At 40.0% G+C, this 26,301-nt stretch overlaps 1 protein-coding gene across 6 annotated transcripts in view; it reads right to left on the bottom strand.

The window, feature by feature from the left end:
* The window catches only part of MYBPC1 (myosin binding protein C1), a 69,430-nt gene extending 55,732 nt beyond the window's left edge, over window positions 1–13,698 (bottom strand). For all 6 annotated transcript variants that reach the window (XM_066183909.1, XM_066183905.1, XM_066183906.1 and 3 more), the window contains exon 1: window positions 13,559–13,698. In XM_066183909.1, the coding sequence (XP_066040006.1) occupies window positions 13,559–13,583 (25 nt within the window). In that variant the 5' untranslated portion in view covers window positions 13,584–13,698. The remainder of the gene's footprint in view (window positions 1–13,558) is intronic.
* Between the last annotated feature and the right edge of the window lie 12,603 nt (window positions 13,699–26,301).

Below are 26,301 nucleotides of genomic sequence, written 5' to 3'. Positions count from 1 at the left end.
GTATCTATCCTGGTATCTCACCCTTCACAGACTACTGGTAGACTACAATTTGAGTACCAAATGTCATTGAAATTTTTGACTAAGTCCTTTTTCAGTGAGTTTTTCATAATTGCAGTTTTCTAATTTATTTCATCATTAAAACCATAACAAACCAAAAATCCCAATTTGTGGGGTTTTTTGACTTCCAGGCCTAAAACTTTGTGATGCTATCTAGCCTGCAAAATCTTGTAGATAAAGTTCTCCTTGTTGACCCCTTATCAGACAAAAAGGTTTTGCTGAAATGTGTTACAGTGTTTACCAGTGTGAGGAAATTCAGTTTAGGGTCACTACTACACCTTCATGAGAAGGCTTTGTACTTGTAGAGCCTGAGACTATTCATGGTGACATTGTTTTATCTTTTATTCCACGTCCTGATGTGTTGGATTTTATTTCCATGTTTAGAAATAAAAACATTCTATTTTGAAATGTCACTGCAAAACTTCTTACACAACAAGGTATACGCAATACTGAATGTTGCTGAAAAAAAGTTCTTAGCATGTGTTTTCCTCCTAAATATGCATAATGAAAATTGTGGAAATACCATCCAGAATCATCTTCTTCCTACAAACGATAGAGAGCCTCAAATTTTCCTCTATTATGGCACCATCTCAGTTCCTTTACCACCAACTTAACGTGGGTCTGAAATGATCCACAACTCCTGAAATTCTGCATTCCTCACCTACCTGTTCTCAGTCACCTGGGCCACTCTTTAATGTGCTGCTTCACATGAGGCACTACACAATTCTGGCTCCGGTTAAACAGAAGGGAGAAAACTGGCAAACTGGCTGTGAAAATATTGCCAACGAGATGGGTGCTTATGTCTAAAGGACATAGGCAGCACTCCTATTTTTACATTGTAAAACCAACCAAAAAAAAAAGAAAAAAAAGAAAAGAAAAAGAAAAAGAAAAAGAAAAAGAAAAAGAAAAAGAAAAAGAAAAAGAAAAAGAAAAAGAAAAAGAAAAAGAAAAAGAAAAAGAAAAAGAAAAAGAAAAAGAAAAAGAAAAAGAAAAAAGGCAGTCCTGAAACACCAGTGAGCTGGACTTGCGAACCTCGCAGGTTTACTCCTGCAGTGCCGCACCTGAAAGCCCTTTGCCCTTCCTAGTCCGAAGAGACGGCACAGGCTCCGGGGGAGGCTGGAGGTGGGAGCTCTGCAGAACTACCCTCCCCGCACTCCAGCCCAGCCGGGAATATTTTATTTACTCCGCCTTTTTGTGTTTGAAAGGGAAGGCCCCCCTGCCCCTGGGGCCGGGCTCGGCCTTGCCCCGCTCCTGGCCCGCAGGGGGCGATCGGATTCCTGCCTTCGGGAAAACCCGGGGATCCGCCTCCCCGGGGGACGTCCAGCCCTTCGGGGTCTGCAGGAGGGACACGGGACAGCGCAGCCACAGCGGGCCAGGCTCGTTCCGATGCTCAGGAGCTGCGCTGTGCAAACAGAACATGCAGGAGCTCGGCGTAGGTCGGATTTCTTTCTTTCCGCTCCTACTGGAGCCACGGGAAATTCTTCTCTTAAATAATCCAAACCTAATTCATCATTGGTACGTATGTACCAAAATCTATTAATCCACTCGTAAGAATAGTCTGATCACACTTTAAAAGTATAACAACACCTAGGCTTTTTTTCCTCTGTTTCCTATTCTTCCTTGCAATAATTTGTTTATAGTTTTTCTCTAGAAGCAAATATTTTTGTTTATCTCAAGATATTCTCAAGAGCAAATTGAAAGCAAAAGACACCACAGTGTGATACCAGAGATAGAAGTACAGTGACTGATGCTAACATCCTTTCTGAAAGCTTCAAAAGGTAATAAAGTAGACAAGGTTATTGGATAAAAAATTTCATAAACCACAGAACTTCTGCTCAGGAATGAAAGTAATCTGTTCTTTAAATTTAACAATACACTTTCAATGGCAGTTGCACTTCTAATTATAGGATAAAAGTCAGCAATAAAGTTGAAAGGTCATTTATTTCAAGAGATGAGTACTTGACCAGTAATGAACTTCCTTTCAGATTGCTAGATAATTTCCCAACCAGCTCAGGAAACATTTTACCAGTTTGGAAAAATGTCTTTTGTCTTGCTCAACCCAAAACACAACACAGTTGTTTTGCTGAGCTCTCCTGAAATATTTCACTGAGAATTAAGAAAATCATTTGCAGTATTGTTTTATGGAAATCACATTATGGACCTGATGCTCTGCATAATTGTAGTGAGTTCCGCAAATGACTGTCTCCTCTTGTTCAGCGCACTCAGAGTAGTCCTGAGAGTAATGTGCAGACAGTGGGAAATCATTCCACACAGGGAGATTGATCCTTAGGGAAAATGATGACATCAGCATAAGGCTGTGGTGGCATGAATTCATGCAATCCATCTTCTTTCATTCAGTTACAAGGAAACATTGGAGACATGCTGAAGGGTTTCATTTTCACTAAAATTCAGACTAAAACATTTCAGTGATTTAAAATGAAATGCTGCTGGTGTTCCCATACCATGATTTTTGATCACAGACTTTTCTGTTACGTTCAGGGCAAAACCAGACATTCACATGTTGGGATTTGCCAAGGACTGAATCTATCAGCTCTTTGTCAGAGTAATATATGCTACAACTGGCTCTAAACATCATCACAACCATATCCAAATCCCAAATAAGAAAAACATTTGCTAAACTCTATTTGACAGTGGGTGACAGATAATCTGATACTCTGTGATCTTTTCAAGAAGGAAGAGTCTTCTCAGACTTCCTTCAGATAAGAGCACTCTCCTGTCATCTGCACTTCAGCCCTCAGCCTCCTCCTGCGAGGCAGTCTTAGAGAATGGGATTGCAACGGGAGCCCGGGCTCTGGGCTGTCAGGCGCCTGTGTGATTAGGGATTGTTCCAAGTAGCTAATCGCTAGTAGTTAATCCATTACTTGTTTCACCCTGAATTTTCTACCCAATGCTAATTTTCAATCATCACACTCGAGGAAAACACTCAAGATGAAAAAGAGGCTAGTATCATCCACTTTTTAGTTTGCAAAGGGTAAGTCAAGCCTATGGACTACAAAATTCAGGGGCTACTGTTTTCTGTGAGTTTCAATGTGCCAGCACATGCTAAGCAAAATGGATTTGTAACTAAGTTTGGAGAAGAATTAAAAAAAAAGCAAAAAAAAAGCCAAAAAAAAAGCCCAAACTGGTGATACAAGAAAGCTTTGTATCAGAGTTGCAGTCTTGCTGGTAGAAAACACTAAAAGAGTCATCTTTTAAAGATGACAAGAAATCAACCTAAAACTTAGCAACTTACTTCTCTGTTGGGACTTTTATGTACTGACTTAAGGAGTTCTCTCTTTTTGTAAGCTGGTTTGTTTGTAAATATTTACTGTTGCTCAGATTCCAGGGATGTACTGAGCTCAGATTCAGATTTGTATTGAGAAACCTTTCAAAAGTATTTTGCTTATGTGGAAAGAAAGGACCCTTACTGCGGGTGGAAATTTAGGAGACCTACATGAAATCATGCATGTTCCTTTGTGGGTGCTCACAGATGAAGTTGCTAATATCCCTCAGTGTTTCTCCTGTTAACTTTTTCTACCTCTCAATCTCATCCTGCATCAATGGAGATAACTGTGAGAACTGTATGCCTTCACTTAAAAAAACCCCTAAACACCGAGCTCTGCCTTTTGGGAATGTTTGCACACAGCAGGGTGTTTGCAGACAAGCTGTGGGGGTTTGCATCAGCGAACCAGTAAGTGATATGTATGAGAGAAAGCTCTTACAAAGCCTGACAGCAAAATGCATTTAAGATGCTGTTGTGAATTATACTCACAGCTGATGGCATATGGTTTCTCTCCAGCTAAAAAGCTGTTGGGTAAGAGAGAAAACTTCATTGCAAAACATGGAAATGCATAACAAGGGCAAAGAAAAAGGGGCACAGGACAGAGGTCAGATTTCCCCTTTAAAAATAGGGCTAAGGAAAGCTTAGATGAAAGATTAGTAAGGCTGGAGGGAATGCCATGGAAAAAATGTCATCAGGCATCTGACCCTCTGTGCCCTCACTGAAGTCTGCATCTGTGGGGGAGTGGCAGCCACAGTCTCCATTGGAATTATGCTTTTCTTTGGGTCTAAAATAAGGTTTTTGACCTAGATACTATGTTCTTATAAAAACACAAGGTACCAAATGTGCTACGGTGTGTGTAGGTATATCTCTATCTACATGAATAACACAGGATGAGACGCAAAAGCTATTAGTCTATAAATTATTCCATCTGCATGGCATTTCTCATGTGGTTGTTCCTAGATATATCAAGCCACACATATTCTCCACATCATCGGGAGTAGGTATTTTCTGTGATTTTTACAAGAACAATGATTTAGTGGAACTGGAAATGAAGAAAACTGTTGAAAAAGGATGGAAATGCAGAGCTGTGTACATCGAAGAGGTGCAAATGGTTTGAGATATTTCATTTCAGTTCAGAAAACAGTGAAAGACCCTATCACACACACTCAATCAGCTCAGACTGATTAGAGGAAATTTTTTATCCTTCTAGAACTGTTGGAACAAGTTCTAGGGGCCATAATTGGTGCATTTCTTTTCCACAGGAAAGAAAGATCTCATGGCAGAGAGCTATAAAAATAAACACAAAAATACCTGAAAGTTGGAAATCAACAGCTGTTCAGCAGTTTTTAAACTTATAGTATTAAAGTCTACTAGAACACTGGAGTAGGTGAGTATCAAGGAGTAAGACCTCTCCCACCAGCCGAGCCAAAAAACTTTTATTTTGGGGTCTCTTTCAGTTTAACTACATTTGTATTCAGTTAATTTTGTCTTCAAGGCTTTGAGAGAAAGAAAATTCTGGAATAGGCTTTTGGACCAGATTTACAGCTGGCTGAGCAAGGCATGACTTCCCTTTGAGAGAAAAGTAATTGTGCTGTTGTGTTTGATTTTGAGCAAAATTTCTTTTGCTCAATCACTGCCTATCACATTCCATCTTGTCAGTACAGGACACAGAGCAAATGTCTCTGCAATTAATGTCTATTTACACAGAGCAAAGATTTATAACCAGAAATCTGTAGGAAAAGGGAATCTTCATCTGTGTCTGTGGTTGACTGCAACCTACTCTTGGCATATATGGCCAAAATTAGGAAGTTATTCTGGGCCTGCAAAGACATGATGAGTGTATTTTAATACAGATCTGTCTCAGGAAGCATCATGCTACTACTAAAAAATGCTTTCAGATGCTTCCGAAAACCACCATTTGATCCTACAGAGAATTAAATTAGAACAGAACTTTTTGTAATAACCACCTGATCAAAATAACTTGCTGGAGCCATCACATATAAGGACAACTGCCCTAGGAAGTAGATCAGACACTATTTTCAATTAGTAACAGGGCCAGGGAGAGCAAATTTTGTAAGAACTATTTCCTCATCTCCAGAGAAGGGAGAGCAGTGATTGTCTTGATCATTGCTCCAAGATACAGCAGGACTCCCTTCTTGCTGCATAGTCTTTTGGGAACATGGAGAGGGCACATGGAGAGGCTCTAAACTCTGAAATTGGTTACCCAATCATGCTCTCACCTTCTGACAGAAAAAAACACATGCACTGGCCAACTTACAAGTTATCATATTTGTGATGGCCTTTCCTGAAACAAACAACTTAATTCTGTTGGCAAACTTCATTCCATGAAGCAATTTTTAAGATGGCAGATTTTTTAAAATTTTTGAACTCTTCTGATATTTTGTCATTTCTGGCTTTCTGTTCGGCAGCCCTTCAACATTGCTCCAGGAGGTCCAGTGACCTGAATTAACCTCCACCTAGGACTAAGAGAGAGTAGGGCATGCAATATCTCAGTATTATGACATCTAACACCACCATGGCTAGCTGCAGCAGAGACCAGAGGTCATTTTGTCACTTTGAAATGATGATACACATAAAGACACTTGGCCAATCAGCCGAGAGAGTTGTGGGTGTGGTTGGACTTCAGAAGAGGCTGTTCTAAGCCATGTGGGTATAAGGACATCCCCTATCACCTTAGTCTAGGTCCCACTGACTCCTCTGGGGAGATGCTGACAGCAATACAGGCATGGGTAATGGATGAGGGAAGGCAGAGAGAAACCACTCCCTTTGGTGTAGGCTGCATATTTTAGGGTCTGAGAAGTTTCTGAGCAGAAATTTATCTTCAGACTTCTTGAATCCAGAGTCACTTTCTGTCCCTCCCAGCATCCCAGGAAGTGGGAATGAAACTTGACCAAAGCATGCTTGCTAGAATGGCTTTCTAGGACATCACATCCTGTTGGACACAGAACTGGATTTTTACTTTAATTCACTCTCTTCTCTAAGCTGCTTCATCTTGGCTGAACATCTGCTAGTTTAGTGAGCTCCAGGAGCTAAGACCACACCAAAAAAAATAGAGTAAATTCCAGAAATGAGAATTCTTGGAGTTTCCTAAATCTATATGTGTTTTGTTGAACACTTTGTAGAATATTCAGAAACAATGTATTATTTGTCATAAAAATTGCTTTTTTTCCCATAGGTACAAATATCACTGATGTAACCAATCATTCATCTAACAGCATGAAGCTGCTGGAGGAAGTCAGAGTAAGCTGATATAAAAAGGATGAAGATGAATTACTGTTGATTTGAACAGAAGTACGACTTTCTGTTTCCTCTCATTAAAGGAAAACAAAAATTTAATTCTGAGTTGATTAAAACACTCAGCCATGAAATAAAATATATTGATGGCTTCTTATAAAAATAAAACAAATAAAAGCATCAGATTCTCAAAAATAACAAAAGAATGGCAGTAGAACATTGTTTCATTGGTATTATTTTATCTTCATCAATGCACGAAGCAGATTATAGACTGCAGAAGGGTGCATACTTCTTTGCTCAAGGTAATCTGAGCCTAATGTACTCTCTTATTTATGGGGAAGACCATCTATCAAATGCAAATAGTAATGGAATGTAACTCTCTCCTTGTTTTCTTACAAAACTACTCACTGCAGAAAATCCTTAAAGAGCAATTGAACAAATTGTAGAGCAGCTCTGCGTTCGTATCTTTATGGTGCTCAGAAAAAGGGAGGCACATGAATGTGTCTATGATGTGAGCTGCGAGTCTAAGCTGCCGTTATAATCAATGGGATTAGATTTTTATTCACTGTAAAATAACTGCTTATGGCTCAATTTTCATACACAGGTGATCAAGGACACCTAGATCCTGTAGGGTGGTCATCTATTTTCTAGCTGCTGTTCCATGGTGCTGCAGGCCTCCCATAGGTCCTGAGTCATATCTGCCAGCCCAAGATGGGTATTCTGTGTATCTCAGGGCATCTTATGTGGCAGTAGGGCACCTATGTTTAGGCAACTGCTGGGTGGTCAGCTGAGTAGCACCAGACTGGGTAGCTCTGACTTTAATGAGCGGCTGACTCCCCTGGGAGCGGGAACACTGAGTTCACTGGCACATACTTCCAGTTGGGTATCTGGTTCCTAACCCAGAGATCTTCTGTGATGGTGTAAAGACCATCAGGATCATTGTAGGGTTGCAAAGTTACCAACATTTTCAATGGACTAACATGGGCATTCATCTTGGGCAACTCCTCTCGTCCCTAATGGTTTAAACGCCGACAACTCTTCAAAGCAAAAGAAAAAACCTCCTAAAGTGTCATAAAGTGAACGATGATGGAATAATGGAAAAATGGCTTCAAATGTTGGTTTCCTGACAGTAGTGAAAAAGAGAAACCTTTGCTTGAAGTCTTCAGAAAGAGCGGTTCATTTGTGACTGAGAGAAGAAAGAGTGGGGTGAGTGGGATGAGAAGAGGCTGTTTCTCAGTCACACACTCCCTCACACTCAGGGCATAAAGCTGCTTGCAGTGGGACTCAGAAAACTCTAATTACAAATGAAGTTAATGATCTTGTCTGCTTGTCTTGTCCTTCATTTCTCAGAGTTTTACATTCTGGACAAAGTCACATTAGTGTCAGAATAAGAACAACCTCTTTTTTTCCTTTTTCGTTCTAGGGCAATTATTAAATTTTCAAACTTGATTTGCTCTTCCCCTTTAAGGAACACTCTGGATATCCCCTGATGAAACATGAAATACATTCTATGACTTATTTTCCAAGGACTCTTGATATTTTAGGCAGCTACAAATGTTTTCACAACTGAAGTCCCTCCAGATCTCTCTGCTATTGTTTGGTTATGCAACCACCTTGTTTGGTAGTCCCCTGAAATGAATATGAAAAAACTCATTCAGTTTTTCACGGAACAGAGGAGTACTGTAGCATGGTTGGTTTTTTTTAGAGCCCTCTTAAAGTGATATATTTAGGACGTATGAGGGGAAAGAACTGGGTCGGCCTTTATTTATCTTCCCAACAGGTGCAGTATAGGAAGGCAGAAAGACAGTGTTTGCTAAATTCAGTTTTGCAAAGTACAAAGCACTCCGCTGAAAAGCTGTTCCCTTCTTTTCTCCTAAACTCTATGAGCTTTTCATTTTAGTGTGACAATATTGAGTATTTTATTCTTATGCACAGATGCACCGTTTTTCACACAGGGTGGACAAGCTTTTTAACTCAAGTAAGAATAACAGCAAGTAAGCCAGATCAATCTTACATTATCCTCCTTCAGCAGTATTAAGATAAAGGTAATGCACTATATTAAAAAAAAAAAAAGCTAGTGTAGTGCCTTCAATTTACACCATAATAAACCAAAACATAATAGCCCAAAGATAAATCATGGTGAATTTGCAGTCAAATTATTTTGATTGAAAAAGTTGTCAGAAACTTAGCAACGACAGTAGCGGAAGGTCAAAGAATAAATCTGAGATGCTCTGGTATCTCAGAAGGAAGTGTGGGAGCCTCACTTAGAAGTTAGCAATGGGAGAGCAAAGGCAATCTAAGAACAACTCAGTTCCCAGTAGACAACACAATCTGTGCAGGAGGAGCTGCTCCGTGGGGAGCAAGACGAGAGTGCAGCCCACCCTCACGGGTCTGATTACAGCAGTGAGGCGTAAGTTTGCTTTCCATTTGTGGAGGGCTTAAAATTTATTAGCTAGAGGTGATGAAGAGAAACTTTCTAAAGAATTGAGAGGGAAAATAAGATAAGGGGTTAGGGTTTCACTCTTTCGTCATGCACCAAAACTCATTTACCTGCGATTTAAACACGGAGCTTTGCAAATGGGCCGGATTTTGAGGGTGGTTTGGCTCTGAGACTGAGAATGAAGGAAGTTTAAAATAATGGGAATGCATTCTATAGTCACTGCTACAGAGGGGCAATGATGATGGCAGAAGATGGATGTCTATATGCTTTTCTTTTGCATCACTATGCAGCAAGGGGAGAGCAGCTGCGCTACCCACCGTGGTGCCATATAAAATGGTTGTACAGACCCAGTCTTCTGCATAGAAAGCACCAAACAATGTTGAAAAATGTTCACATGCTGGGATCTTGAATTTTCAGTAAAACTTTCCATCAGCAGTTTTAATTTTGACACAAGCCAAATCTGTACAGCGAAGCAGAATTCCCATTCAACTTCTTTTTCGCCTATGAAAAATTGTCTAACCTTGAACTAAAAGAAATCTGACTTTAATTACCTCTTAACCAACCTTCATGCTTAGATTATTTTCCCACTGGAATGCTGCTCTACATGTCTACTTATATGACTTGTATGACTAAGTGACTTGTTTGACAGTGACTGTTATCTTGATACACCAGACAGTCATATTATTTGGAATGTTGTAAATATAATGCAAATAAAATGATAAAAAAGAAGATCTCACAGTGAAGCAAAACTAATTATGTTTAAAAGCAAATAGAAGTAAAGGCTGTTTCCACTGGGTGTCTTCATGGAGAGCAGTGCTGCCATATCTCCAAAGCAGTCTGCACTGGTATTTGTGTCTGTTTGCCTCCTTTCACAAATTGCTTCATGTTTTACAGATTGTTCCTCAAACAGACAGTATATGCAAGTAGTTTTCTTCACAACTTTTATATCTATGCTATTTGTAGATTGAATAAAATTTTACTGAAACTCTGTCCAAAGTAGACACGCTGATTTAAATTTTGATTCTTTGCCAAAATGTGGATGCTCCAGGCGGCATCATTCAAGCAGAGCTTGCAAACACTTAGAAAATGAAGTTGGCAGACAGTCTGTAAATGCTTTGGCTCAAAATTTGGAATGGTCGCTTAACTCATGGCCACGAGTTATTTCCTAGATTGGGGAGAATAAATAAGGCAAATTTACAGAGCTGCCTACTGGGGACAGACTTGCACCTGTCCCTGTGGGATGATGCCCACAAATAGTTTGAAAAGGTTGCTCTTGAGAAACTTGGCACTTTTACAAAAGCGTGTCCAAATGCCATGGCCTGTGACAGCTTAAGAGGGCACCTAATTAATGAGCAGCTCTTATTATGAGTATTGGTTAAAGGAAAGGGGGGAGAGGAAAGATTGACTGAGTGATTGCAATAAATTGCAGGAAGTAATTATATGAGGGAGGGTTATTTTATTAGTCACCAGGAAAGCTAAAGGCTGTTAAATTTAAATGCACTGGTTAAGGTCTTTGGCAACTCAGTCACACCCCAGTTATCCACTGGGATCAGTTAACCCATTGATGTAAACTTCACCTTGCACATATATTTTGAGCCAGCTAAGACAAAACTGTCCTACAACACCATGCCCATCTACTACAAAGAAGCTACAGCTGATCTTAAATACAGGACTCAACTTTTTAGGAGTACCACAAAGGCCTTAAATAATTAGTCATGGAAGCCTGTTTCTACAGTGACAAATTCCATCAGGCTGAAGCTCTCCAGCAACCTTCTCTAAGCTGAGTGGTGTGTTTAATTTGGTTATCCTATTTGTTAAGAGCGCTTTGTGAGGCTACACTGTCACCAAGTCAGGAATTTTCTCACTTTGTTAATCTAATAATCTTAAAATAGCTCAAAGACCATTTGGCCATAAAAAAAGCCTGGGTGCTTGTTACAGCACTGTCTCTGAAAAATTAAGCCATGTATTTCATGGACTGCAGTGATACAAACCTACAAATCTGAGATTTTCTAAACATTCAGGTGTTAGCCAGTTTCTGATTTCTCAGCTACTTACTGGTGTGTACTGTTTTTAGTTTGCAGGACCCATGCAAATGATGAGTATGGGATAATTCAAGTAGGTTGCTTCTGTTGGAAGTGTTGGAAGAACTGTGCTTTGGTGCCCATGTGGTGCAGAAACCTTAAGCCTCTTTTTTTCCCCCCTCTGTTTTCTATTTTAGTCCTTCAACAAGCTCACCAAAGGTTTCTCAGACAGTTCTTCCAGTGGTAATTTCCAGAATTAGTCAGTCCAAGGTTCACCTTCATTGATTATTTTTCTTCAACCCTTGATGCCTTGGACATTGCCGTAAGAACAGGCATCTGATGATCATGTGAGGTTTTGAAATCTTACTGGTAGAGCTGGTATGAGTAGAGCTTGTAGGAGTAGCAGTATTCTACTATTATTGATACCAATTTCTCCTGCCACTAATACAGTAGGTACTTACACTCTACAAGTACTGTCAACAGCTCAGGGGAGCTCTTGATCAACAAAACAATCTTTAGGAAGCAGCTGATTCCTGAAGTACAATAATATAAACCTGTTACTCCCCTGACCTCCTGGCTGCAAATAAACTGGATGCAATAAGGAACAATTGGTGTTCAACCCAATTCTTCACTTCTCCAGAGCTCACTCCTCCTTGTGAATTCTATTAAGGTAGAATGCCTCAATAATTTTTAGGTCCTGATTATTGAATCACCAAAAATCACATTTGTTCCACTGTCAATATAATGTTGTTTAGAGCTGCTAAACTTATTTTGTAACACAAACATGGAGCTGCATTGGTAATCACTACATTGTAGGAACATCTTTGAAACAATCTAATTTTAAACAGAATAAGAAACATGAGCCTCCAAACTAATTTTCTTCAAAGCACATATCTTTTGAAAGTGCATAAATATTTTAGGGTTGGGTTTTTTTTTTGATTTGACAGCCACAGAATGCATTCTGATTAAAGTGTATAATACCCAGTCAAATAACAGATCAAATAAAAAGGACACCTAATACATGTGTAAATAATTTGAATTACAAATAAGACACTCTAGAAGGGGCTTGGCTCTAGGTTTGATATGGAGGATTAGGCTCTTGTATTAATACGTGCACTTGGTGTAACTATTTTCAGAAGGATACTTCATCTATCATTGTCCTCGAGCACTGAGGAGCACCAGTAAGTAAAGTGATCACATTGGTCTGTCAACACTGCTTGCTTAAGACTCAAAAGTGCAAAAAGTTTAGTTTTCATGTGTCCCCAGCTGAAGAAGATGCTGAAAATGAGTTGCTCTGCACTTGCCTTCCACAAAACCAGAAAATATTTCAAAAAAGTCTTGTAAAATATTTGTAAACTCGTTAAAAGCCAATGCTACTGATAAGTCAGTGTTAAATCAAATGTACCTATTCAGCTACACACAGCTTAGGAGATATTTCAAGACTAATGGGAAATAAATGCTAATTAATTACTTCTATACTTTCCATACCTAAAAGATTACCTTAAAGATTGAGTTTTGCACTTGGCAATGCATTAGGGAAGGTGTGCATATAGGTTTCATTCACCAATATTTGAAAAACACATACAATCTGCATATTATGGCTTTGCAAAAGCTTTTTATATAGTCAATGTCAAAAAATAATCACCAAAAATTCTTACCAAAACATACAGATTTGAAAGAAAAATACAAGAAGAGCTATAGAAATAATGTTGATAGAAGAAGCTTATTTAGCTTAAATTTTCAAAATGGTAGAAAAAAAAATTAGATTTTAAAAAATTATTGAATTATAGGCCCTGAATATTTTTCACCTTTTTCCTCAGCCTCCAATGGACAATTCTGTGTCTCAGTAACAAACTACATACTCAGTTTCTTTACCATGAACTTAAGAGCACCACAGAAGGGGCCAATATTACCAAGTATAACTATTCTTTTGAAACATGAAACAATAATTTCTGTAATGTGGCAAAATTAATTATTCCAATTTGAGCTGTACAGAATAACTTACTACATTCCTCGCTTATGCATTTAGATGTATAGTATCTATTTTCATCAGAACCGCAAAACTGTTTCATAAGCACATCCTTCCCATTCAATAACTATTAGAAAACTGCATGAAAAACAATGTCCTGACTCTTTAAATCGTAAGAAACACTTCCCCCCTCTTTTCCAGAGTTTAGATGACTTAGAAGAGAGAAACCACAAATTGCACTACAGAAATTCTGTAGTCCTTAGAAAAGAAATACAGCATTTGCCTAATCAAGTAGCTTCTCAACAGTCATAGTTCATTGTCTAAAACAGTTTGTGCTATAGCCCTGCCTGAAAACAATTTCTTAGTCTAAAAAGATCAGTGATCTCTAATGATTTAATGATGTTAAGTGGCTATTGTTCTTAGTATCATTTGTGGCTGATACCTGCAAGGTGATCTAAAAGGTGTTTGGTGTGTGTGCATTCTCATAATTCCTGTAATTAAGAAACATTCAGGTAATGTTTTGTCATGCTTACCATCTTTCTTGGTGGGTTCCGGCATTGTTACAAGGATTCTTTATTCCCAGAGAGTTTCAGCCTTTCAAATGTAGCAAGAAGTAGCCCCAAGTCCAGCGGAGAGTGTGTGAGATCAGTGTGACAAGCAGAGGGTAAGAAGAATTCCTCTGCTTTATATACTGCGGCTGAAATATCAATCAAAATAGCACCTCCTCTCTTTTCAATGCAAACACTTTGAAAATTGACAGTTATGGGAAACCCTTCACATCTGTTGTCTGCAGCCTCTGCTCCCTTGGCTTTTGGAAGGAATCTCTGCTGCATTGCATGGGGCTGATGAGAGCATCTATAACTTTCTAAATTCAGCTGCACAGCTTGCTCTCTGTGTCCCTCTCTGTAACATGCAGACACGTATGCACACGCAGACAAGAGGCTGAAAAAGTGACTGCCATGCTATTAAAGAGCCCCTCCTGCCTGCAAAACTTGTAGGAAATGCTTGTATACTTTTATGCCTCTTCCCACAGCATGAAAGTGACAAGTAGGCACAGGCAGCATGCCTGCAGTGTAACCCCATTTTTTTCCTTTAAGAGAATATGGTGCGCAAAGACAGAGTGAGAAGTAGTGTTTCTCAGTATTAATAAAAAGTAGTATTGTGCTCCTGTTTTCAGCAGTGAAGATACTCTATATTCCCCTTCTGTTTACATATGGTACACTTTCTTGGGTGCTTTCCCTGTAGCCACTCTCATTTTGGCATTGGTAGAGGCTCTAATGTTCCTTTCAGCATGAGTAATTCATTAACTGGAGAGATTGCTGCTGAGAGTTGTGATATTCTCTTCTCCGCTCATCCAGGAGATCCAACACTGCCTGCCTTTGCCAAGCCAGGAAACCAGACAGAAGGAATGGAAATCCTATCTGTAGCACACACACAGAACCACTAAACTAAGCCACTGGGTTGTCCTCCTCTTAGACTCCCACTCAAACTACAAACATGTAGGCAAGAGAAAGGCGGGTCAAGTGAATCAGAGGATACTAGGTTTTATTTCTTATGCTCTTTTATGATTTTGAGACAAAAGTGTAGTAATTAGCACAATAGATGAAGTGGTCCTCAAAGTGGTTTCATGCTATTGAAGCTCATGTTTATACCATTAATCAGGTGTCAATAAGAGCTAAACTACTAGGAAGACTGCTCAGTGTATGAATGCACCCAAATGTTATGGAAAACCCATCTCACATCTTTGAATAGAATTTGGAGATGTAATAGCAGTCATGTGCCTGGTTATTCTATAAGCAATGCATGAGGGTTTCCCCTGCAATCTGTTTTTTACCTGGCAATTTAGCATTTTAATAGACATCTTATAAAGGATGGGCATTTTGTTCCTTTTTTTTTTTAATGACCATGATCTGATTTTTTCTGCTCTGCTCATTGTGGTGCTTATCATTTGACTGATTCATGTGCCTGTCAAATAGATATTGGCAAGACTTCTACCTACAAGAACTTAAACAAGGAGTATTAAAGCTATCTTCTTCCTTTATTTCACATCATTATCAAGGTAAAGCTGCTTGTATCACTGAAATAATTCCTGTCCTTGGAAAGGAAAGAGCGCTGCCCAGGAAAAGTCACTGGAGGTTTTGTCCCTCTTTGTGAGAGGGGTAACAGTAGGGAAGCAGTGTGTGAACAGACCTAATAACATGGAAGAGATCCTTTTTTATTGTTGCCCTTTCTTCTGCCTGCATCCAGGCACCGAGCTCTGTGATGGCTGGAGCCAGAGGGGGATGAGGACCAGCTGCTGATGCTCTCCAGCCTGGTGTTTTCTCAATGGCCCTTTGTAAGATACAAAGATATTTTGCTTTGCATTCCACCCATCATGTGCCAAGAGGTGCTGAGAACTATGCCTCTGGAGATTCCTGTTAATACAAACAGGATTAAACCATGGTCACACTCTAGTACTGATGGGTTAGAGAGGACCTCCACTACAGTCTCGCAGTGAGAAAGGATTGGTGGCAGGTGCTTGTCCTTAAAGCCTTAAAGGATTCCCTTTACAGCAAGAGGAAGAAGGATATTCAGGAAGAAAGAATCTTATTCAGAGTCTACCATTATGCTACTAAATAAATCAGCACTGAAACCATATTTTCTGGACCAACTGAAAGTGTGTTGTTCTCATCTGCACAGCAAAACTTCCTCTCTGTCCTTTATCTGTGAGACTGCAGTCAAAATCTATACAGGGAATGGTTATTGGATGTGCCTAAGTTGTGGTTAGGTGTAGGTGGGAGGATGCTGGCTGGTCCAAAATGATACCAGGGAGCATCTAACCATCCCCCAGGGTTATCATCATAGGACAACACTTGAAATCATGCCCTAGCCCTGCTTTATTTACAGGTATAAGCGTAGACAGAAAAATCAAATTGGCTCTATAACCTTTGGTAGGCAGGAAGGGAGGAAGATTGGTTATGAGTAGAAAAAATAGTGAAGTACTATATTTGCCTTTGTAGTCAGTGGAAAGATCTCTGGTTCTACAGGTCTCTGTTTTGTAAGGGCCAGCTGTGAGTGCAAGCAAAAGGCTCCTCAGCTGCATGAAGTAAATTAAACTGCGGAGCAGCAGCCATCTGAAAATTTGCTCGTCCTTTCATTCTTTCCTACCTTTACATTATACTTGCATAATGCATTGCATTTCCTGTCATGTTCTCATTTACTCTGATAAAACATTCCTGTGTTGCAAGTTTCCTGTAATGTAACTTTTAGTGGTAATATAGGAGGTGCAGCTGGGGTAGATTTAGATTGTGATATCTCAGTGTACCTTAGCACTAGCGGTGACAGGGAAAGTAGTTTATTTCCTAAGAAAGTAATCTGTATTTTATTTGTTTCAGTCTAATTCTCTAAGCTGAGTCCTTGCCTCAAGCACCTACAGGTATTTCACATTCTGATCTAAGACAACCTAATCATTTCAGTTTATTTTGCTCCCTGCACAAATACTGTCACAACTATTCCTTGTGCTGCAACAATTAATACTTTGGTGCTACTGGGACTTCCATTCTTAGACTTCTTTTCCACATTGCCAGAGCGCATGATAGTCATCAAGCTTGCCTTATCACTGCATAGAAAAGATGAGTTGATTTTGCCCAACAATTGTCCAGGTTGTTCTAAGATTCCCCAAAAAAAGATAGAAAAATACTGAACAGAAAGAAATGCCTGGTGGTAATTTCTAAGCTTAGATTTCTTTGATCACAGAGATGTCTAAACATGTTTACAATTATCCATTCATACAACCTGTACATTCTCTGTTACTAAATGCATTTTCCTATTCATTTTATGAAGTTTAATTTTTTTTTACCATTTTTTCTTGCCATCCTGCTCTGCTTCCCTATGTATGGCAACCACTCACCTGATTTGATCACAACTCATCTTGTGAAGGAGCTGAACCAGAAGAGGAAGCAGTTAACTCCCCCGTGCTGAACACATGGTTTCTGAGCAAGTGAAAGGGCCATGAACCATCTCTGGACTCGGCTACAATCATATTTATCAAGTGACTGAGCCAAGCCTTCACAGAATTCTGAGGTGGAAAGAGCTGAGCTCCACCTTGTTTCTAACCCACTGCCTCTTGTTTCTGTACCTCAGAACAGCAGCAGACAGAACAAAATGCTCTGGCATCCCCAGCCATCCTTTCATCAACTCACACTACTGCTAAAGCACCCCTGTTTGCGCAGGCTGCCTCATGTCTCTGAATGAAAATGTCCCTTCTCATAATTTGCTATTCTCCCTCCACACATTGCCTTGTGCCCTTGTGTTTTACCCATCCCATAAAGTGAATGTCTCCTGAACAAAATTTATCCTCAGCACAGCGTGACTTTTGTGTACCACCATAAGCCCTCTTCCTCCACCACCTCAGGGGCCAAACATGTGAAACTCTCTGAGCCTTTCCCTTCCATGCCTGCCTCAATTAATCTTCTGTGGTCTCTTTCCAAAGCATGACTATCCTATTTTAACTCTCTTCAGCTCCTTGAGCAGTTTCCAAATGGCTGCTAATCAGCACGTCAGATAATTAAATCATTCTCTCCTGTCTGTTTTTAATAAATTCCCTTGGTCAAACATCCAGAGCTGTATTTGCAGTTGCAGCTGCTAGATCTGCATCAATAGCTTCATATTTGCTGCTATTTCAAGGACTGAACTCTCTCACTTACTTCAGTCTCTATTCTATTAGGTGCCTGTCTGCTTGTTGCCGGAGAAAAATCTTCATCTTGTCACCAAGCCAAAGGATCAGAACACTCCCAGAAAACCTCAGAGACAAATCTGTGACCAAAGTATTTAACCAAATTGTAGTCATATGATTTAGTTTTAGGTATTTCTGTGAGGACGAGGAAGTTGGACCTTGTGATCCTTATGGATCCCTTCCAACTTGAGATTCGCTATTTAAAATTTTCCCACTTAAGACTTCTATTGATATTGAGAAAAACTGTTCAATTTAAATAAGAATGTCAGGCAAAAATGATCAATGTAGATGTTAGCAGGAAAGGACTCCCAGTCCACTAAAATGTGTTTATATTAAAAAATAAACAGCATCTTGGATTTGTTCTTAATAAAGAATCCAGAATTTTGAAGTCTCATATAAAACTATTCTTCTTCAGCCTTAATATCTGGAGCTTTGGATCCTTTGGGAGACAGTTATTTACAGAGCCCAAGAATGAGGGATGAAGGATGAAAACCAGTAGCAGATGAGCTTCTCCTCCCATCAGGAGGAGCACATAAGCACATTTATCCAGGGGGACACTGGAATGAGCTATGACAGTGTCCAAGCCCCATCCCAGTCCCAAATCCCCTCCTACGAGGCAAAGGGATGGTCAGGATGGAAAGTTTCCTTTACGCTCCCTGTCTACAGCAGAATTGCATCATAGTGATGATGACATTCTCTGCTCCAATTCTGCCTTTGCCACATGGGCCTTTGAAATCTAGGTAGGACATTATAGATTTTGGTGAATTTATTTATTGCTATCAGTGATATTTGATATCTGCTAATAATTCTTTTTCTCTTCCACCAATAAAAGTAACAAATCCATTATTTCAATTTGTACCATGCTGGCAAGTGGAAAGCTAAAAATGTTCAGCCAAAAAATGCAGAACTTCTCTTTTTGCAAGAGAAGAATGTTGTGTCTTAGAATATCTGTTGCCTTTTAAGACCCCATCTAATTTGTGAAGGCGTTCCTTTTTGTCTGGTATCTTAGCTAAACTTCCTGATGTTGATGAAAGACACCTGGATTTACCTGGCCAGCGCAGTTTAATCATTGCCTTGCACTGTAGGCTTGCCAGGAAAAAAACTCTCCTACCCTGTCATGCACTCTACTTTTCTTCCATGTAAATGAGACGTGACCTTTGTTAAGAAATACTTTCTACATTGATGTAGCGTCCACAAATGGGGCCTTACTCTATCTAGCAAGACGAGGGAAGATTAAACTCTGAAGTCTACACTGGATTTTTTTTCCAAGGCAGTCGGCTTGGAGACACTTCAAGGCATGTACAAGATGTCGTTGACAGATAAACACCACTTGTCAGCTTTACCTTCTGCCTTACAATGACCCAGAGGGTGACATTACTGTGTAAGCAACACATGCCCTGTGGTGTCCTGTAGCAGTCAGAGTGTTTCCTTTCTGACAGTAAATTCCAGCGCTCTGAGGCACTCGGCACCAAAGTCAAGAGCTGGTCCCTAGGTCAGAGCAGCAGGCAGGACAGCAGGAGGAGGAAGGAGAACAGCTTCTTTCTGTCAACTGCTTGGCTGGATCAGTCAGGAAAAGTTAGGATGAGGTTTGATAAGAAAGGAAAAGCAACGGGAACTTTGCCACTTCTCTTCAAGGGAGGCAGATCTTATTTCACTCTGTTTTTAGGAGGAAATTTGAAAGACAACCATGCAGTCAGGAGAGAAGAGAGACTTTGTAGCCCAGGTTTTTGTTCTTACTTCCACAGGTATAGCTGGGAGTAGCTCCTCACCTGAGCCATACCTAGGTAAGCAAGACCCATGCCAGGTTTACATGCTCCAATTTATTGGAATCTGTGTGATTGGGAATGCCTGATGCAGGATATCAAGCAGAGGTTTCTTTGGCCCTGGTTTGACCACTTCATTAAGCAGGTGAAGTTATCTCAACAGCTTACAAAGAGCACATGGTTTGACCCAGCAGATTATGGTGGGTCACCCTGGGATGGTGTGTCCTGCACTGGTCAGTGAGGCCTGGGATGATGTAAACATCCCTTCACCATAGAAAACCAAGGCCTCTGACCTTGGCTCCTCTCTCAGAATTGCAATTTTTTGTTTTGTTTTGTTTTCTGATACACATATAGCATTTCAGCATTGGAGCTGGTGGATTAATTTTAAATTATCTTCAGTTCACTTGATCTGTCTAACTAGCAGTCTGAAAAATTTCAAAAATGTGGTTGTAGAAATTTAGCCCTAAAAAGTCCTGAAATCCATAACTAGTTCAGCAATAGCACATATTTTTTCCTAAATTCTTTTTTCCAGGTCTGTTTCCATACTGGTTACTTTTAACATGTTCCAATTCCAATATTCTGCAGGTACCTGTTGTACCCAAAGATGCACACCTTCCATGTTCAGAAATATTTGCACAGGGCCTCCAAATGAAAGTACTAGAAATATATTGATATTAAAAAACCCCCAAACCTTTATTTTATTTATGTTATTTATTCTCCTTTAGAAATTTAGATCCTTTAGACCTGCAAATTTTACAACTTCATTGAGATGGATACATATTTAAAATACTCAGAATGAATGGTATAAACCCAAGTGTCAAAGTTCCTTAACATTCAAAGAAAAATGTCCAGATCCTACTATGAAGAGGCGGAAAACTTGGACATTAACTATTTGATAGCCTGGAAGTATTGTGAAAGTGACTGTTCTTATTCAGATTACCACCATCTCAGGTAACCCTTGCATTATAATAATCCTATGAAAGTACTTAGCAGAAATACATTCAATTGCCAAGGTGTCTAATGGAGTTCATGCACATCATCCCAGGCAGTGTCCTTAACTGGGACATACCTTAGTTCTGTCTTGGTAGATTTGGGTCGATATCCTATTCTTTTAGCCCACAGCTCTCATCACACCTTTTTTGCCTCCTTTGGGAATCTATTGAGTATGCATCAGTCCCAGTTTGCGCAGTGGAACCTTATCTTAGTTGCTGCTACGATGTATTATTACTATCTACACTGCCTGAAAGATACTGCTGCCCCTGAACAGATGGAATAAAAAGTGCCAAGTTCTGGTATTATCTTGTACCTATTAAAACACTTGTGCTTAGCATAAGTGCAGTATAGTTATAACAGTATAATAGACTTGGCCAATTTGTTTGATATATTCATGGTATAATTTCCTGATACACATTAACCGGTGCTGCTGTGGACTGCTGCAGTCGGGATGGGCTCATTCTCCTTTCCCTTCTCTCTTCCTCCTTTTTCAGGCAGGAGGCCTTCTGCCCTTCCTTGTGCTGGAGCTGTGCAGGATGAGTCAGTTCTGCTTACTGGTCTGAGCAGATCCTGCTCTTTTGGAGCAGAAGGTACTTTATTTCTGCTGGTTGAGCAGGCTGAAGAAAGGCCCTCTATCATCCCTGTGATCACCAGATGTGAGGAAAAGGGAGCACAGGGCAGGAGAGTGGGGCTATCTCTCCTAGCTGCAACCTACACACACATAGTGTTAAGTTTAACAGGAAATTATATCCTTGTTGTGTCCAAGGTCCACAGTTTATAAACATCCACTTCCTATTCTGGAAGATAATAGATATACATGTGAATTATTGTATACTGGTCTCCTAATTCCAAAAACATCTGTTTCATGGAGATATTTTCTTTATTTATCCAAAGATTTTTTTCCTTTGTATCGGATGAAAAAAGTCAAATTCCTTTCAAACTTCAGTGAACCACTGGGGGGTCCTATTGATTCACTGAGGAGAGTGAGCATGGCCTGCAGGAACTTGACTGAAAAGGCAGGACGGAGAGCAAATCTGCAACAATCAGCCATGAATCTCTGCCTTGGTGGAGGCCTTCACCCTCTCACTAAAAGCCAAGGTTTATTCATTCACAAAAGCCAAGGTTTTTGTCATTTGCTCTGTGAGCCTGGCCAGTCCTCAGAACTTTGTATTTCCCCTTGAGCTTGACAGATGCTGGTGATTTACCTTCTTCCTATGTACATTTTGTGATGAAAGGAGTGACATTCCCCATTCTGAACTAATGAATGTCATCTTTTATGTGTCACACTTAATCTAAATGGCTGAATGACAGGAATGTGGTGCAAACACCCTAGCTGCATTTATGAACACCTTTTGGCTTTAACATGGACACAGTGCTGCTCTACACTAGGGTTTCCAAAGTCTTTGTAACCACTATTCACTCTGAGTCAGCACTGAGCTGCATATTAGTGGTGTCTTTTAAATAAGTGATGAGGAGATTTCCTAGGGGGGAACCCCATCTACAAAAGATTCTGACTCAAAGGTTTTGGACATCATCCAGCATTTATTTTAAAGATAGGCTGTAACTCAAAAAAGTTGCATGCATTGGTAAGATTGAAAATTAAATAAACCTGTTAGAATCAGTTAGCAAGGACTTACTGCATTAACTAAGCTTCACAAACAGTCTGGTGAAAGTAGGCTAAACAGCCCAGTTAAGATAGTCTAGAAAAAATATTTTACATATAAAGGAATAAACATAGGTAAGTAATGGCAAAGTAAACATAGGCAAGTAATTTGAAGATCCATGTGAGGTACTGGGTCAAAGAAAGGAGCCCAGAGCTGTGATTTTTGGTCTTTGTCCTTGACTCCCAGTCTGAGGTATATGCTGCTTCCTGGATCGTTAAAACCTGGAAGAGAAATCCCAGGGGGATATATTTCACTTTTGCCCTGGGCTGTGCATGGCGTTCAGAACAGGCACTTGCCTTTGGGGTAAGATCCCTCGTGCTTAACTTTTACTGAGTGCAGTGCTAGCTTCTGCACCTGAATTCGTCTTTCCCAGCCATGGAGTCAGTGGAGTTCAGGTCAGAGGTCTCAGTTCAGTTGCCTAAAGACAGATTCACACAGCCATCGGAGATTGCCCTCTGGTATCCACGACAGCCTTCCATTGCACCTGAGGAGTGTTTGGGCCATCAGTGCCAAATCCATCTCTTTCAGATGACTTGGTCACTGCAGGCACTCCTGGTGGCACTAGACACCTATCTTGAGGCACCATCACTTATCAAATGAGGTTTACAGGGCAATGCAGAGAACCGTTTTAGGATAAGGTAGAGCATATTTTGGAATTTGATGGTAGTACCCCTTAAAGTGATCAGTCCATATATCAGTGCTCCAGTGCAGACACCCAGAGACCTCTTCTCAATACATCTTTCACAGGGATTAATGATCATGAGACATTTATGGGTTCATAACTGCAACAATATATTGGATACCCAAAAGTAAGGCCTCTTGTGCTCTCCCCCTCTTCCACAGGCTCCTCTCAGCTGCCTCACGTGTACCAAACCCCAGTGCTTGTGCAGCTTCTCCCCGAGCAGCCACAGTTTGGTGTTTCACCCTGGCTGTGGCTGTGCACCTCCAGAATTGTGTGTGAGCCAAAGTCTTTCATCTGTCCAGACATAAGCTACACAGCTCCATCTCTTCTCCCCTCCACTTCCTGGACACACTGTTGGCAATGCAGTGTATCTCAGTGTACAGACTTTACAGTCTGGGATCTGACTGTTCCTTTCTCAAAGACACAATGATGTTTGGGGGCAATTTTTAAATTTAATTTGTATGCTTTGTAAAAAAAAAAAAAAAAAAAAAAAAAAAAAAAAAAAAAAAAAAAAAAAAAAGGAAAAAAAGTTGGTATTGTAGGCACTCTTCTATGGGAAAAATTCTTCCAGAAATAAATCCTTCCTGCTCCAGTTAGAGCCTGAGGCTTAGGGTATTAGCAGTCTGGAACCATAACAGTACAAACACATGAGAAACCCAAACAGGGTTGAACAGCATTTGTGCACTATGCCGTCACTGCTTTCTTATTACCAGTTAAATTACTCTTTTGGGATTTATTCTGCAGGATTTTTTTCCCTGAACATGAACTTGATAAGCAGGAAGACTGTGTTATATCTACTGGCACCTTGACAAGCATGACAAACGTATTTCTTTCAAGAGTCAAAAAAAATATCTATGGCTTGAAATATATCAGTAGTAAACCAATCATTTATACAGTTGAAAATGCTTTTTTTGTACAAACTTCTCAGGCAGGCAGTGGCAGTCCAGACCTTTATGCACCTAAAATGAACCAGTCAGAGTCCCAGACTGTTTGTTGTAATGTTTGTTTCTCACAAGTCTTTCTCATGAACCACTGGCCAGTTCAGCTGGACAGTGCTCAACACTGAAATGAACTGAAAATAAGCAGGTAGGCCTAGAGAATTTTCCTGCTTAATAGTGAATATGAAGAGCAGAATTTCCAATCCTGCCCTCTATCATTGTCACCTTGAACAATCCAGTCTCTGCTGTAGGGTTCTTACAAAAAGAACTCAGGAAATAGGGTGAAAATCTCCATTTCCATTTGCCAGTGATAATGAAAATAATTTAACTGGAGAAGTCTGCCTCTGGCTTCCTCATCACTTCAAGATGATGAGGCCAACAACTGGAGTAGACATGGTATCCTCAGGAACTGAGCAGTTTATGCAGTGGCTTAGAAAGTCAACATCCTGTGTTCTTCTCCCTGTTGCCATGCAGGTCTGTCACACGCCACACAGGTCAGTTTTATCCTAATTTGGTAGTTGTATAAATCTCAGGATGACAGTCTTTGTCCTGAGTGTCAGGTGTCTGTAAGATGTCTGCGTGCACTGGCACACTTAGTCATAATTCAGAGAGAGTTAGTCTTTTCAGGACAATAAAAGCTCAAAGAAGATTTTAAACAAGATGAAAGACGCATGCACTGCAACTAAGATGTAATTCTGTTTCTACCAGACGTCTCAGGGAAAGAGAGAGTTGTGAAAGAAAACATTTGGGTGTAGGATGAAATAGATGCAAGCAAAGAAAGTTAAGTCTGGATTATGGCACCTTCAGGGTTTGGGAGAGTGAGAACGTTAAACATAATTTGGCATGAAGAAGCAGTAAATAGTGAAAAATTCAAAGCAACATAAGGTACCAAAGAGGGATTGGAGGGATTTTGCTGATAACTTGAGTCTCTCTTGGCTTACAAATGAGGTTAAAGCATAAAGGGATGTTTGGTCTGAAAACGATATGAATGACTGAATACGTAAAATAGCTCTACTGTGAGGCAGTGTGATACAACTAACATGTTCAGCCAGCCACACTCATCACATAGCTCTGGTGCAGGAACACGCATTTGCACACAGGTGCTTCTCCCCAGGTACTGATCCCACTGAACCTAGCAGTGTTCCCTGGTGCAGGTGCTGGTGGGAATGTAGGAGGAGGCCCTCTGGGAATTCAAAGAGAATGCAAAAATCCATCATACTCCAAAGAAACTCTTCTACCCTTCAGGAAAGGGTGTAATTTCCTCTCATTTACAGAAAAAAAGGTCAAGAGTGGCCAGTTCTTGACTCTTACAAAGGAAGAAAAAGTTTTGTAAAAAAAAAAAAAAAAAAAAAAAATAATAATAAAAAAAAAAATCAGCTGTCTCTGAAGGTGCCCATTTCTCAGAAATCTAGTTCCATTTACAACTACATGAAAAAATAGGTGTGTATCAGCCATTGTATTTCCAGATGTTAAGGAACATCCTACTTCCCATAGTTAGCCAGAAAATGACTTAAACTATATTTTAACCCTCTGTCTGTGGGATCTCATACTGGCAAACATCACAGACTAAATGGGCTCTGACACGATGCAGGGTTCTTGTATACTTTTAAATCTGGTTTCTAATCCTGCCCTAGACACTACATTAACCTTTCTGCCCTTAGCATTTTGCATGGAAAAACTGATGAACTTATTGAGGAAAGGTCTACTGTAAATAATACTAGCCCTTAATTTTGTCACTATTTAGTAAATGGTGCTACCAGGAGCCAGCAAGCTCACACCAAGTACTATTTTACTTACTCAGCAACTGAAAGCATATCAAAGAGCAAAGTGTACTTACTGAGATGACTCGGGGGATCAAAATGTGCTCTCTCTCCTCCTTAATAACAACATAATACCTAAATTTGTAGTAATCCCTATCTGGGATGCCCTTTGGACATTTGCATATGTATCTCAGATTACATTTATTGAGCTGCTTAATAGGTTGTTCATACCATTTCATAAAAGCTTATAATGCCAGGAACTGAGCCTTATCTTCCAGAATCTCAAAGTTTTCTGATATTTTCTCTATAGCAAAGATTACTGGATTGTGTCTTTAGATTTTGATGGTTTTAATTACCTATATGCTGTTCCATTATTGATGGAATTCATCGCAGTTGCTTTTTAAATTTTCCCTTCTCTTATTTGTTGAAGCAAAAATATCTCCAGCTCAGAATCTGCTACCTTGCATGTGCAGCCCATCACTTTATTGCAGTTCATATGTCTCACTTTCCCAGTCCCCACAGATTTCTATTTCACAACATTTTATGCAGTGAAGCTGCTGGAAGAAGGCACTGGAGGATGCATCTCTGAGTCAGCGAGGCCCTTCAAACCCACTGACTCTGCTACGAGCAGACCTGCACGTCCTCAAGCACACTCTCCATATCTGTGCAGCAGATATGGTCTGCTCATACAGCTGGGGAAGCTGATAGTGCCAAACCCAGCTGAACAGGTTTAAATCTACCAACTTCCCTTCTGGGGGATGT

The sequence above is a fragment of the Chamaea fasciata genome, unplaced genomic scaffold, assembly GCF_029207755.1.
Source record: "Chamaea fasciata isolate MVZ Bird 193981 ecotype frontalis unplaced genomic scaffold, bChaFas1.0.hap1 SCAF_5, whole genome shotgun sequence".
NCBI lineage: Eukaryota > Metazoa > Chordata > Aves > Passeriformes > Sylviidae > Chamaea > Chamaea fasciata.
Note: the sequence above shows the minus strand (reverse complement) of the source record. Positions and strands in the feature narration are given on the sequence as shown.